This window comes from Acanthopagrus latus, chromosome 8 (assembly GCF_904848185.1).
Source record: "Acanthopagrus latus isolate v.2019 chromosome 8, fAcaLat1.1, whole genome shotgun sequence".
NCBI classification, from domain to species: Eukaryota; Metazoa; Chordata; class Actinopteri; order Spariformes; family Sparidae; genus Acanthopagrus; species Acanthopagrus latus.
The window spans coordinates 7718869-7734178 of NC_051046.1; the positions used below are offsets into that span (position 1 = coordinate 7718869).

The following is a 15310-nucleotide window of genomic DNA, read 5'->3' on the forward strand; positions in this document are numbered from 1 at the left end:
AAATTTGACACATTTATTGGTATTCACATCCGACATATGCATTTGGCACCGTCCACTGTGCATTATGTATAACTGCCATGGAACGGCAGCTGTATGGCTGAACAAATACACTGTCAATCAAACATCAATCAAACTGCTCTTAAAAGGGAAGGCCTGTCACTCTTGCATTTCCACACTGATGCACTAATTTCAACAATTTAATGTGATGATTTCATCAATTAATTAGAGTTCGTATTATTCGTTCTAGTAAGAAACCAGTCACAGAGCATTTTATGATAGCTGGACTGAAGAGATGTCCTTTGGACTGTGGACAACACTGCTGTTTCCCTCAGCCTTTCATCAGTGCTTTTCTGCTGTTGATGCTGGAGCTGGTAAGTTTCTTATTGATTTCTTGGCAGACGCCTTTGGCACAAGCTGTAACTGGCTAATATACTTGGCTTTCAGCAGCCCCCACAGAGCAGAACTCCTCATAAATCAAGCCCTCTGATAATAGGGATTGTTGACCTACTAATCTGTAATAAGCAGAGTGCTTCATTCTAAAGACAAGGAAATACACCCACTGCTTTTTGCAATCTATCGAATGGTGCATCAGCAAACTTCCCTTTGATGGCAAAGTGCAATAGAGAGAAGGGGTTGGGGTTGAAGAGGTAATGAGAGGGTGTGGCACTAGGAGGTACATTGACAAAGCTTCGGTGGGGTCCTACTCCTTCTTTTGGGACAGGGAACATAACTACGGGTAATGCGTAATCTGTGTGGAAAAACAACTATCAGCAGTGGCAATAAATACATATAGCAATGTGAACAATAAATCAGCATTATGAGACAATTTTAACAATGTTCTGATGCAGCATCCCATCCAAAGCATGGGCCTTCTCAATTTTAGCACTGCTGGCCTCATTGTAATTTCTGAGAAAGGCTGTAAAAAATAAATAAAAGAAGAGCAAGGATGCAGCAGGTATGCTTGGTCTCTCCTCAGAGTGACTATTTTTAACACTGTCACTAGGTGCTCCTCCTTATCAAGGGGCCACCTGTCTGTGGTTGCCTGGCTTGCAGCAGAAAACATCTTACACATACACCTGGTGTGTGTACAGAATATAAAAAACTTAGAAAACAGCCAAGACTTCAAAAGTGTTAAATTGCAGGTTTAAAGGTACTCTCTGCATGCCTGGGTGTCAGAGATAATGCATCTTGTTATGAATCGGTGTGCCATGTCTGGCAATTGCTTTTAGCTTTGATTTCATGGGATAATTCATCCAATGGATGTTGAAATAAACCCATATTTAAAGAGAAAATATAGGGTGAAGATTGTTTTTTATTGGAAGACAAAAAACAAGAAACGAAAAAATGAGATCCAATCAAAAACTATTTAAAGCTTAAGACATGGTAAGCTATGTGGTAACATTTGAAAAAAATGCTGACGAACTATCACTTATACCGTCTCATCTGTCACACACAAAGCCTAAGCTGGCAAAGCACGACACACGTGTGTCCTACTTATCAGACAACAGTCACTCCCAGGCTTTTGATGGCATCAGCTGAGGCAGAACAAGCAAAGGGAAAAATGGACAGACTTGCTGCTAGCACTCCGTTTGCCTAAAGTGGCTTCCTCTCCTTTTATACCTCACAAGTCCTTTTCATACTTTAAAAGGAGGCATTTCTGCCCTTCGACTGAAGAGCCATGCACATTCATGTCAGGGAACTGGCAGTCACAGCCGCTTTAGATAAAGCAGGTCATAGGACAGAAATAAGTATGGCAGTTCATCCTATTCAGTTGCGTTAAGGCCAGACTATTTCTGTTTTCCTTTGCTATTAAGAGGAATAATTCTATTTTGTACACACAGCATTAATCACCCGTGCTTGTCCCCTCCCCCATCCAACATCCACCCTTAGGCACTTCCTCTTCTCTGGTGTCCATAAAAAACGTGAGAAGTGTCAATTACATAAGAGGCACATCTCTGTCAGCGTTATTTACCCATAATAATGTGCCATTTGGGCCGAGTGTGTCGTAATCTGACGCTGGGAAAACAAATTGGAGTCAGAATTATGGAAAAGAGAAAAAAATAAAGCGCACTGATTCAATAACAACCGAGAGGGATTTTGTTCTTTACCAAGAGACAACAGAATGCAAGAATCATTCTCATTCTCATAAAAATAACTGTTCCCCAGTAATATTTCGTCTTTCATGGAAAGCAGGAGTTTTCCAGAAACTGAGTAAAGCATGACACTATTTCAATAAATTCATGTTTTACATATTGTATTTTTTTCACACTTCACACAGCCATTTTTTTCCCATTTAATAGGACCTCACATTATGAAAGTATCAGCATCAGAGATGACCTTAATCAAAAGCCGCCAGTGGAATGACTTTCATGACTGACGGGGCACATTATTGAATTGCACCCACATTTTAAGCATTTGCAGCTCTGTGTTGTGTCCTTTGAACAAAATGAACAGTGAAGTAACTGAGAGAAGAACAAAGGGCTCACCAAATCATTAACAAATTATTTAAGACATTAACTGTTAGTACTGCTGCCAGAAACTGACCAACCCTACAGGGAAATGTGACCTGTTCAGAAAGGTAGTATTACTGCACCTTACATATAGGAGCCACAGTCATGCGTTCAGCTATGACCTGCATGAGTGGGTGCGTCGCAAAACAGGTACAAACACGTGCCACTGCCACCCACATAAAATAAAGAGGAAATTGTCGAATTACATGGAGCCACTGATCTGTGAGAGAGCAGATGGCCTGAAAGGAAATGTCTGCTGCCCTAATGTACTGCACGGTGTTGTGTTGGACTTAATCCGTTTCACCTCTGCTTATTGGCATATCACAGGGCTTTGCCATCTCAGATCTCTCACGGGGGATGGAGATTCCCTGGTTTGCTATGGCAGCAGATCCCATCTCACTAATGCTGTTGCACAACCTTCAATCACTTTAATACATTTTCAGTGCGCCGGTCTGCTGGAGCACTCTTCTCATGAGTCGTTATGTAATAACTCCGGCCACTCTGGCGGAGGGATAGCAGCCATCATGGATCCTGCATTTAAGTAAGTTTGAAATTATGTTTGAGGACCTCTCAAAGTAGCTCAATGTGTCACAAAGGTTACCTTAATTAACAGCACACGGACCTCCATTCAAAGTCACAGTCTGAAAACAAATTCAACCAACTTCTCCATATATATTTTCTCTGCTGCACCCTCATCTATTGTTCAACCACACTTGTAATGCCTGCTGTTTGTCAAGAAAACAAATTCAACAGCATAAATTCAGCCTATTGTTCAATATTTTCAAAAGAAATAAAAGACTGCATGACAGCTAATCTCCATGTTTTTTCATCCTTTGCACTGCATAAGAATATTTAAGTAGAATAAAGCAGAAAGAAAAATTACTACAAAAAAAAAGTCTGTTTTATCGGTTGCAAATTCTCACTCAAAATAAGATGTGCTTGACCTTACAAGGCAAACAACAAGGAAGAGCAAAGAAGCATATTAATTGATAATACAAGAAAAAGGTACTCTTCACTTAATAGGAACTATCAAATGAACAGTTTCATATACTGTATACTAATTAGAAAGATGAGGTGTTGCCACAGCAATGATTACTGAGCAGTAAAGGTGGTCTGTATGCTCTGTATGACAGAATGTGTATTTATAATATGAAGAAAGGTGTTGCTCTTTTACATTTGACATGAATTCTAACCATGTACCAGCAGCAACACTGTGATTTGACTGTGATAACAGTCAAATTTCTCCAAGCAGAGGGGATTTTATTGCTGAGCAAAAGCAGCTAGGTGCCAATTATACATGGGACACTATGAAAACAAAAAATTCTAATGATCTCCCTTCCTCAATATCTCTAAATGTTTACATTTCTACCATGTATGCTTTCTTTCTTATGTATTTGTTTACATGCTCAAGTGAATGTGTTTATCTCATATAATTGATGTATAATACAGTGCAAACACTGAATGGTGCTGACAAAAAAGCAGCACAATTTAATAGGCGTACTAATACATCTACCAAGCCCTAACTAGTGTTTTGCTGCTCAGTATCAGGCATGATTACTGAAAACTGAACACTACATCAAAGCTGCTGACTTAATTACAGTCCAGTAAAACACATAATGCTAAACTATAATAATCCTTCTGTGATCGTAGGGTGTGTGACAATTGCCAAACCTATAAAACTCCTTGACATTGGTGTGAAAATTACATATGAAATTAAATGCATCACACTTACCACTCCTGTATGAGGCATTGGATTAAATCCACAAAGATTGCAGACAATGTTCTTGCATTCAGTGCAGGTGTTGTAATTGGGAGGATCCTTGGAGCCCACATTGAGTTCAATCTTGCAGAGTGGACAGGTAGACAGGTTTGCTTTAGGAGTGACCTGGGTCACTTCTGTGGATTTTGGAGGCTCTGATGGAGCTTTCTCTGCTTTGGCCTGTGCTGGTGAAGCAGGCTTGGCCTGTTGAGGAGGCTCTGATTTCTGTGCAAAAGGTGGCTTGGTGTCCTTTGCAGGTGGAATCTTAGGAGAAACTGGAGGTGTAATTTTAGGTGAGACACTGGCTGTTGTAGACATCTTACGTGGAGTTGGTGGTGTAGTTTTAGCTTCATCTTGGACAGCTGAGGTTATCAAAGTGGATGCAGAGCTTAAGAAAGATGACCCAAAGCCAAACATCTTTCCAGTCACTGACTCAGCAGGCTTTGCAGCAGCAGGTTGTGTTTTAGGGCCACCAAAGCCAAAGAAGCCTCCTGACTCCTGTTTAGCAGGCTGAGCTGGTGGTGGTGCAGATTTAGCGGCAGGGGTTGGAGATTTTGGGGGCTGCTGTGGTGGTTTCCCAGCTTCTTGTTTTATGGGACCTGCCTTGACTTCTGGCTTTGTCGTCTGAGAAACCTGTACTTGTGGGGACTTTCCAACAGGCTTTTGCTGACCAGTGGCACCCTGGTCTTTCCCCTGTTCAGTGCCTGGTGGGACCTGTGTCTTTTGCACTGAACCTCGTTGAGGTATCTCTGTCTTTTGGACTCCAGTTGGCAGTGCAGCCTCAGCTTTGGGGGTTTCTTTTTTCTCTAGAGGTGCTTGAGTGACATCCACTTTGACTGCTGTAGTTTCTATAGACTTCTCCTTCTGGACTTGTACATCCTTTTGTTCAGGGGCAGGAGGTGTAAATACCTTGCTTGGTGAGGGCTGTGGTTTCACTACAGGACGTCCAGTTGGCTCAGATGCTCCTAGGGCTCTCTGCATCTGGCAGTTCAGACAAAGCCATTCCTTTTCCTAAAAAAAAAATGTACAATGGAATGTAAAGATCACTATTGAGACACAGATATCAACACAGTGTCTTTATAGTCAAACCCATACAAATTATATTCAGATTTTGATTACATGCGACATTTCGCCTCTTTATAAAATAATTTAATATGAACCTGCTGTACTAATGTAGTAAACCAACATACAGTGTGTCAAAATGCAATTGAAATATTCAAAAGTATTGATTTAAACCTTGCACTTATGGATCCCTGTACAAAGTTAATGTGTCATGTCAGATCATGAATTTACTAGATCCATAAGCAATGTTAAAGACAATTGTAAAATGGTAATTTAATCAATCAATACAAGTATCCTTTGTTTGAAAAAATTTGAAGAAAAAGAAGTTTTAGCGCGGCAAAACGTGGGTATGGTGATTTACCTCTGCCACATTTGGCATTGGATTAAATCCACACTGGTTGCATACAGTTGTCTTGCATTCGGTGCAAGTGTTGTAGTTGGGAGGATCTCTGGAGCCCATGTTTAGGTCAACTTTACAGAGTGGGCAGGTGGACACTTTTGCTTTTGGAGCCCCTTGGGTGTCTGTTGTTGTTTTGGGAGGTTCCGATGGAGCCTTGTCCACTTTGGCTTGTACTGCTGAAGGAGTCTTTTCCTGCTGTGGTTTCTCTGGATTCTTCTCCTCAGTCTTCGGGGTGGCAGGTGGCTTTGTGTCCTTTGCAGGTAGTATTTTAGGAGAGGCTGGTGGTGTAGTTTTAGGTGAGACATGAGCTGAAGCAGACATCTTACGTGGAGTCGGCGGTGTAGTTTTAGGTTCATCCTGGACCGCTGAAGTTATCAACGTGGATGCAGAGCTTAAGAAAGATGACCCAAAGCCAAACATCTTTCCAGTCACTGACCCAGCAGACTGTGCTGCAGTAGGCTGTGTTTTGGGACCACCAAAACCAAAGAAGCCACCTGACTCCTGTTTTGCAGGCTGAGCTGGTGGAGGTACAGATTTGGCTGGAGAGGTACCAGCTTTTGGAGGTTGTTGATGGGCTGGCTTTGCTGCCTCTGGACCTGATGGAGGAGCAGACTTAGCGATAGAAGGTGCAGCTTTTGGAGGCTGTTGTAGGGCTGGCTTTGCTGCCTCTGGCTTTCCAACCTCTGGACCTGGTGGAGGAGCAGACTTAGCGATAGAAGGTGCAGCTTTTGGAGGCTGTTGTAGGGTTGGCTTTGCTGCCTCTGGCTTTCCAACCTCTGGACCTGGTGGAGGAGCAGACTTAGTGCTAGAAGTCACATCTTTTAGAGGTTGCTGTTGGGGGGGCTTTCCTGTCTCTGGACCTTGCGGAGGAGCTGATTGAGCAGTAGAGGTCACAGCTTTTGGAGGCTCTTGTGGGGTTGGCTTTGCTGCCTCTGGCTTTCCAGCCTCTGGACCTGGTGGAGGAGCAGACTTGGTGCTAGAGATCTCAGCTTTTGGAGGCTGCTGTTGGGGTGGCTTTTCTGTCTCTGGACCTTGTGGAGGAGCAGATTTAGCAATAGGAGTCACAGCTTTTGGAGGTTGTTGCTGGAGTGGCTTTTCTGCCTCTGGAGCTGGTGGAGGAGCAGATTGAACAGTAGAAGTCACACTTTTTGGAGGCTCTTGTAGGGGTATCTTGCTGGCTTCTTGATCTGGTAGAGGAGCAGACTCAGCAACAGAAGTCACAGCTATTGGAGGTTCTTGTAGGGGTGTTTTGCCAGCTTCTCGATCTGGTGGAGGAGCAGACTCAGCAACAGAAGTCACAGCTGTTGGCTGAGGTTGTTGCTGGGGAGTACCTGGTTGTCCTTTCGGTGTCTCTTCAGTAAGTGTTTGTGAAGGTGGTGATACTTTCTCTTTGGTTGCAGGAACATTGTCAAGCTCATTTTTGGATTGGACTTTAGAGATGTCTTCCTGAGAAGTTGACACTGCTGTCTCTTGCTTCTTTGTCGCAAAAGGGACCTCTTTACTCGGAGAAGGTTGTGGCTTTATCATAGGAAGGCCTGGGGGTTCAGAAGCTCCAAGTGCTCTCTGCATCTGGCAGTTGAGGCAAAGCCATTCCTTCACCTGAAAAACAAACACAAAACATGAGTAACATCCTTTTCATTTGGGAATAATGAGCATTCAGAGCAGCTTTGATAGATCCAAATACATTATTTTGTGTAATTGGAAATTAATGCAGCAATTAGAGAAAACTAACAGAAATGCTGAATGAGGAAATTATTTTATATAAAGTTAATTATTAAATTACCTGTGTAACATTTGGCATAGGACTAAATCCACATTTGTTGCAGACACTGGCTTTGCATTCAGTGCAGGTGTTGTAGTTGGGAGGATCTTTGGATCCCATGTTAAGTTGTGCCTTACAGAGTGGACAAGTAGACTGCGACACTTTGGGAGCAGTTTGGGAGGCTTCTGGTTTTGCTGGCTCTGGACCCTTGTTAACGTTAGCCTGTCCTGATGGAGGAGCCTTGGCCTGCTGTGGCTGGTCTTCTATATTTTCTTGATGAGGTTTCTGAGCCTGAGGTTTGGTCTCCTTTTCTGATGTCATCCTTGGAGAAGGTGGGGGACTAGGCTTTGGAGATGTTGACATCTTGTTGGAGACTTGTGCTGGGGCAGACATTTTGCGTGAACTTGGTGGTGTTGTGCGAGACTCCTGAACTGCAGATGTTATTAAGGTGGATGCTGAGCTGAAGAGGGATGAACCAAATCCAAACATTTTCCCAGTCACTGCTTCAGTTGTTATAGAGGCAGCACGCTGAGATTTAGGACTTCCAAAGCTGGGGAAAACTGATTCTTGATTTGTTGGCTTTGCTGCCAGAGGAACAGATTTGGCCGTTGACATTTCAACAGGTTTTGATTCTTGGATTAGGCCTTGCTGGGGCTTTACTTCATCAGTGGATGTGACTGGTTGATCAGCTGGCTTCTGAACTTGTACATCTTTCCCCTCTTTTTCTAATACGTTTTTAGTTGCAGGGGAACTCAATGGAGTGATATCCTTATTCTTCTGGGCAGATGTTTCAGGAAGTTGAGCAGGCAGTGGTTTATTTAGGTCTTTAAGTGGATCTGCTGTCTCTTTAGCGGGAGGGGCAGTAGAGATAGGCGCTGGACTGGTTTTCTCCTCTTTTGTTGGGGCTGAAACAGCATCTGGGATTGATGCTTGGGTAATATGCATTTGAGGTGGTTGTTTAGTTTCTTCTTTCTTTTGTGGTGCACCTGCTGCTGTACTGTCCTTCTGATTTTTGTCAAGCACTTCTGCTTTTTGTGTAGAGATAATGTCTTTCTTTTGGCTGACAGGTGTAGAAACTTTGTTGGGTAATGCCTGGGGTTTCATCATTTGAGGCTCTGCTGTTTCAGCTGCTTTGAGAGCTCTTTGCATCTGACAAGTCAGACACAACCACTCATTCATCTGTAGGGAACCATATTATTTTTAGTAAGTTTGTCTGAAAAACATTAATCGCATTTGTATGGCAGCATTATAATGTAGCACACAAAATCAGTTGTACATTAAAATATTTTGTTTCAGATACACCACATTATCAATTTTGAGGTTAGCAATATACTATTTGAGTTCATAATAAACCATACATAGATATGCAGATATTTCATGGAACCTACATCATCAATACACAATACTCTTGAGGTAATTTTACTTACCTCTGAGACATTCGGCATGGGGTTAAATCCACACTGGTTACAGACGGTGTTCTTGCATTCGGTGCAGGTGTTGTAGTTAGGGGGATCCTTGGTTCCCATGTTGAGTTCAACCTTACAGAGTGGACAGGTAGACTGGTCTGATTTGACATCAGCTTTGGAGGGTGCTGCCGCATTTGGAGGCTGTGATGGAGGTTTGTCCACTTTGGCCTGTATCAGTGGAGGTGTCTTTGTCTGCTGGGGTTGTTCTGGCTTTTTCTCTTGGTCTTTCTTCTGAGCAACAGGGGATTTGACGTCTTTTGCTGGGGATATCTTAGGAGAAACTGGGGGAGTAGTCTTGGGCTGGTCCTGTACAGCTGTGGTTATCAAAGTAGATGCAGAGCTGAAGATGGAAGAACCAAAGCCAAACATTTTCCCAGTCACTGACTCTGCAGGCTTTGCAGCATCAGGTTGAGTTTTACCTCCACCAAAACCAAAGAAGCCTCCTGACTCTTGCTGCGTCGCTGTAGTAGCATTGCTTTGCTTACGTTCAGCTTGCCTTGTCTGGTCTGGTGTTTTGTTCGGACCTGACATTTTCTGAGGCTCCTGTGGCCTTTTTTGTGGGACTGTGCCGGGCTGTTTCTGACCATCTGGCTTGTTAGCAGCCTCGGTTGTAGCTGGCTGTGCTGCTGTAGACAGTTTCCTCTGAGGTGAGTGTGGTGCCGATGACTCTCTCTTTTCAGGCTCAGCTGTGCTGATGATGTCTTTCTTTTGGGGTTGTGCAGGTGTCTGAGATTTGACAGAAGTGACTCCTGAGGGCTGTGTTGCTCCAAGAGCCCGCTGCATCTGGCAGGTGAGACACAACCACTCTTTCACCTAAAAAGGAGAAGAAGAAAAAAGTTCCATTACAAAATGTGAGGTAACATGTTTATAAAAGGTCAATGTTTTATATTTATGTATGCAGTTTAATTTTTTTGTTATATTTCAGCAGCATTTATTAATCTATTAAGAGACACTAATTGGATATTTCAATGTTTAATATTCCCAGAAAATAATGAACAAAGGCATACATAATTTACACACAATAAACAACTACTAAGAGACCCTTTTAAAAATATAAATGTGGTGAAACTCTTTGAAGCATGGCAGCTGTAAAATGTAGAATTTAAATTTTATCCAATATTTATTTATTTCCTTTAGTCTTACCGCTGTTTCATTTGGCATAGGGTTGAATCCACACTGGTTACAGACGGTGTTTTTGCATTCAGTGCACGTGTTGTAATTAGGGGAATCCTTGGAACCCATGTTAAGTTCGACTTTACAGAGTGGACAAGCAGATGGGTGTGGTTTGACAGTGGCTTGGGAAGATGTTGCAGCCTTTGGAGGCTCTGATGGAGCTTTGTCCAGTTTGGCCTGTACCACTGGAGGTGTCTTGGTCTGGGATGGCTCGGTTTTCTTCTGCTGTTCCACTTTCTGAGCAGCAGGGGACTTGATCTCTTTTGCAGGAGACATCTTGGGAGAAACTGGTGGGGTTGTTTTGGGCTGGTCCTGAACAGCTGAGGTGATCAAAGTCGATGCAGAACTGAAGATGGAAGAACCAAAGCCAAACATCTTTCCAGTCACTGCAGGCTTTGCAGCATCAGGTTGAGATTTGGGACCACCAAAGCCAAAGAAGCCTCCTGACTCTTGCTGTGGAGCAGCAGTGGCATCATTCTGCTTAGATCCAGGTTGGCTTGTCTGATCTAGTGGCATTTTTAGACCAACATTCGGTCCTTCCTGTGGTCTTTTATGATCGGGTGTTTTGCTGACCTGTTTCAATGGTGCTGTAGCAGCTTCTGGTTTGTCTGTCTGCGCAGATGGTGTAGACTGTTTTCTCTGTGGTGAGGCTGGCTCTGTTGTCCCTTTCTTTTGCACAGCTGGACCTTGACTGTCTTTCATTTGAGGCGTAGTTGGTTTACCAGAATCCTTCAGCTGGACTGCAGCAGGTGAAGGAACTTTACTGGGTGATGATTGGGACGTCATTGTGGGAGGACCTGGGGAATCTGATGCTCCAACTGCTCTTTTCATCTGGCAGTTCAGACATAGCCACTCTTTTACCTAAAATACAGCAGACAATCAGTTATTTTTTGCTTTGGAATTGGGAATTGAAGTAATTCACAACAACCAGAGGTATATGAAGAAACATATCAACTCTTCAAAACTGCACTACAGGTCAATGAGGTTATTATAAAACGGTCACAGATAACAAATTGTAAAACAAATATTAAACATGCAGAATGTGAAAATACTGAAAATTCATGCATGACACGGTATAAAAAAACAAAAACAATGACACAGGTGATTGTAGTCCTCATTTACCTCTCCTATAGGCATTGGGTTGAATCCACATTGGGTACAGACAGTGGTCTTGCACTCAGTGCAGGTACTGTAGTTCGGTGGGTCCTTGGTGCCGATGTTAAGCTCAACTTTACACAGTGGACAGGTGGCCTCGCTTGCCTTATGGGATACTGTTGCTGCCTTTGTTGGCTGTGCTGGAACTTTGTCCTCTTTGTTCTGGGGGGACTCCTCTGGTTTCTTCTGCTCCGGCTTCTGAGTAAGAGTTTTGGGCTCTCTTGCTGGTGACATTTTAGGCGAAACTGAAGGTGTCGTTTTTGGAGAAACCTTGGGAACAGCAGACATCTTCGGAGAGACTTGTGCAGGTGCAGACATCTTACGAGACCCTGGTGGTGTAGTCCTTGATTCTTCCTGGACAGCAGATGATATCAAGGTGGATGCTGAGCTGAAAATGGAGGAACCAAAGCCGAACATCTTTCCAGTCATGGACTCTGTTGTTTTTGAAGCATCGGGCCTTGTTTTAGGACTAATCGACCCATCTTGGGTGACCTTAACATCTTTTAGTTCAGGTTCACTTGCCTGGTCTGCTGGTTTCTGATAACCTGATGCCCCTTTGATATCTAGAGGAGTTTTCTGACCAGGGGTTGGGCTTGCCTGTGTGTCACTTTGTGGTCCTTTCGCCCCCTTAGTTGCCTGTGTCACTGCTGTGGGCTGCTGGTTCTTCTGAGGAGAGCCTGGTGCAGAGCTTTCCTTCTTTTGAAGTGTATCAGCCACTGGAGTCTTTAGAGGTTCATCAGATTTTGGTAACTCCTTCTTTAGAGTTTCCACTTGATTAGGGGCTTTTTGTTGTAGAGCAGATGGAGAAATTTTGTTGGCTGCACTGGGAGGTTTCGTGGGCGGTGCTGTGAGTTCAGATGCACTAAGAGCTCTCTGCATCTGACAATTCAGGCATAACCACTCTTTCACCTGCAAAAATAAAATATGACAAATTAAATAATTTGTAATCATGCAAGCATGGAATCACTTCACTGTGTCAAAATACGTTCTGTATAGTTCTTTATCTTTTACAGTGCATCACTATTTGCATATGGTTTCTCATACGTTACTTTCAATGTCTATAGTTGTGTATTGCAAAATTTCAAAACACTGTTTGGTAATTTAGGAGTTTTGTAATATTTGTTTTATTACCTTTGACACATTTGGCATTGGGTTAAATCCACATTGGTTACAGACAGTGGTCTTGCATTCAGTGCACTTGTTGTAGTTGGGGGGTTCCTTGGAGCCAACATTGAGTTCCACCTTACAGAGTGGACAGGTAGATTGGCCTGCCTTAGGAACAGCTGGGGAAGCAGCTGCAATCTTAGAAGGCTCTGATGGAGCTTTTTCTACTTTGGCTTGGAGGGAGGGAGAGGTCTTGGGCTGTTGGACTTGCTCTAGTTTCTTCTCTGACTCCTTTTTCTGATATACAGGTGATTTGGTTGCCTTTCCAGCAGGCATCTTGGGAGAAACTGGTGGTGTAGTTTTGGAATCAGCTGAGGTTATTAAAGTGGATGCGGAACTGAAGATAGAGGAACCAAAGCCAAACATTTTTCCACCCAGTGATTCAGCAGACTTTGCAGAATCAGGTTGAGGTTTGGCACCACCGAATCCAAAGAACCCTCCGGATTCCTCTTGTGTAGTTGAGGTAGTATTACTCTGTTTACGTCCAGTTTGACTTGTCTGGTCTGGTGGTTTCTGAGGACCTGTCTTCTGGCTCTCCTGAGGTGTTTTCTGACCAGGAGCTGGGCTGGCCTTCTGACTTTCAGGTCCTTTCACTACTTGAGCCTTTGCTGGCTGCTCTGCTGGTGTTGATGGTTTCCTTTGAGGGGAGCCTGGTGCCGAGGTCCCCTTTGCTTTAGATTCAGCTATTGTTGGAATGTCTTTCTTTTGAGGTTTATCGATAAGGGGAGTTTCCTTATTAAGGGCATTGGCAGGTGCAGGGACTTTATTTGGTGAGGCCTGAGGTTTCATCATGGGAGTTCCTGGAGGCTCAGATGCTCCCAGTGCTCTCTGCATCTGGCAGTTTAGACACAACCACTCCTTCTCCTATATTACAGCAAACACTTAATTAGTCAAATTTAGATCAGTTTTGTTATACAACAGAATCTATTCTACTTTATAATAAAGCATGAATTACATCCATCATGAAATACATAATGCAAGGATTACTGCTAAAGTAACTTTTCTGTGATCTGTAGTATAATCTTACCTCCTTAACATTTGGCATGGGGTTGAATCCGCATTGGTTACAGACAGTGTTTTTGCACACTGTGCAGGTGTTGTAGTTGGGAGGATCTTTAGAGCCCACATTGAGTTCCAGTTTACAGAGAGGACAGGCAGACTGTCCTGCCTTGGAAATGACTGGGAGCTTTGGCGGCTCTGATGGAGGTTTCTCCTTGGTCTGCTGGGGTTGCTCTGGTTTCTTCTCCTGTTCTGGTCTCTTGGCAGTGGGGGATTTGGAGTCCTTTGCAGCAGGCATTTTAGGAGAAACTGGCGGTGTGAGTTTGGCCTCATCTTGGATGGATGAGGAAATCAAAGTTGATGCAGAACTGAAGATGGAGGAACCAAAACCAAACATCTTCCCAGTCACTGACTCTGCAGGCTTTGCAGCATCAGGTTGAGTTTTGCCACCACCAAAACCAAAGAAGCCTCCTGACTCTTGTTGCGTCGCTGCAGTGGCATTACTCTGCTTACGTTCAGTTTGTCTTGTCTGGTCTGGTTGTTTCTGAGGACCTGTCTTCTGGCTCTCCTGGGGTGTTTTCTGACCAGGAGCTGGGCTGGCCTGTTTAGAATCTGGTCCTTTAGTAGCTTCAGCCTTGGCTGGCTGTGCTGCTGGCATAGAAACTTTTCTCTGGGGAGAGCCTGGTGCAGAAGTCTTTTGTAGTGCAGGCTGTGTTGAAGTTTTATTCAATGATGAACTGACCAAGGATGTGTCTCTCTGAGGTTCAATACCAGCTGCTGCTCTTTTCACCTGGCAGTTCAGACAAAGCCACTCATTTCCCTGAAAAAAAAAAAAAACAGAAAAAAACAACAAATTATTCATGTGCTTGGTTTCATAGTAACAAAACAGAACGACAGTAAAACAAAAGTAGTACGTTTAGTTTTTTCCCTAAAGTAAAACAAAAGAAGAAAACACATTCTCACACACACAAATATTTATGTAATACTGTGAGCAGACTCTGTAGATGGCTACATCAGTTTAGTTGAAGACAGAACTGGGTTGATCCAAAACTTGGGAGTGATGAGGCATACATATGTAATCTTAGGATGAATGATGTAAGAAAGGCACTACCCAGCTTTTTCCTTATATATACTTTTGTTAACGGTCACTATTTACTTTGTGTGTGAAAACTATATAACTGTGCCTGGCAGGTGCCTGGATCCACGTTGACATTTAAACATGGCTTATCATTTAGATCTGCATATTGTCGCCACTTCATTCCTCTACTGTCATGCATACAAACTGGACTCCCAATCTGCCCTGCATTCCCTCTTCTCCATAGAAGTAGTGCAGCCACCTTTTTCATGGAGTTCATGGAAAACTCACTGCTTGAAATGAAATTCATATACATATTTTTAAAGACTTGAAGATCTAATCATTACTAAAATGTATGTATGAAATCCAGTAATAATCACAATGTCAACTCACGCATTAAGTGACATGCAAGAAAACGTTCCTTCTTAAAAGTCGCTGGTAGCTGCACATAGCATTTGTGCTCGACCTCTGCATGCACTGTAGTCGTGCATAGCAAGGCCTATTTTCACAACGCTGTGTCAGCTGCACACATTTTCATTCTTGTAAAGTGAGAAAAAATGGTCTTGTTTGATTTTCTTTAAGCCAATCACAATTGTCTTGGGCGTATGGGCCCAGGATGCAGCTATGGTGCCCTGTTCCCTAAAATCGCTAAATCATCATAAAACAAAAGGTAACAACAGCTAACTTGTTTTTGTTCATACCTCGCTCTGAAAATATTTTTGTTGTTTCCCGTAGCCACAGGAATTTTGAAAATGGTTGAGTGGGACAGGAGGTGAATGCTGCCT

At 43.2% G+C, this 15310-nt stretch overlaps 1 protein-coding gene across 6 annotated transcripts in view; it reads right to left on the reverse strand.

The window, feature by feature from the left end:
- Positions 1-15310, reverse strand: part of pclob (piccolo presynaptic cytomatrix protein b) — a 61463-nt gene that overhangs the window by 38312 nt on the left and 7841 nt on the right. For all 6 annotated transcript variants that reach the window (XM_037106846.1, XM_037106850.1, XM_037106849.1 and 3 more), the window contains exons 4-11: positions 13479-14270; positions 12419-13315; positions 11255-12196; positions 10103-10993; positions 8921-9772; positions 7515-8672; positions 5693-7330; positions 4243-5280 (exon numbers count right to left, since the gene is read on the reverse strand). In XM_037106846.1, coding sequence (XP_036962741.1) covers positions 4243-5280; positions 5693-7330; positions 7515-8672; positions 8921-9772; positions 10103-10993; positions 11255-12196; positions 12419-13315; positions 13479-14270 — 8208 coding nt within the window. The remainder of the gene's footprint in view (positions 1-4242; positions 5281-5692; positions 7331-7514; positions 8673-8920; positions 9773-10102; positions 10994-11254; positions 12197-12418; positions 13316-13478; positions 14271-15310) is intronic.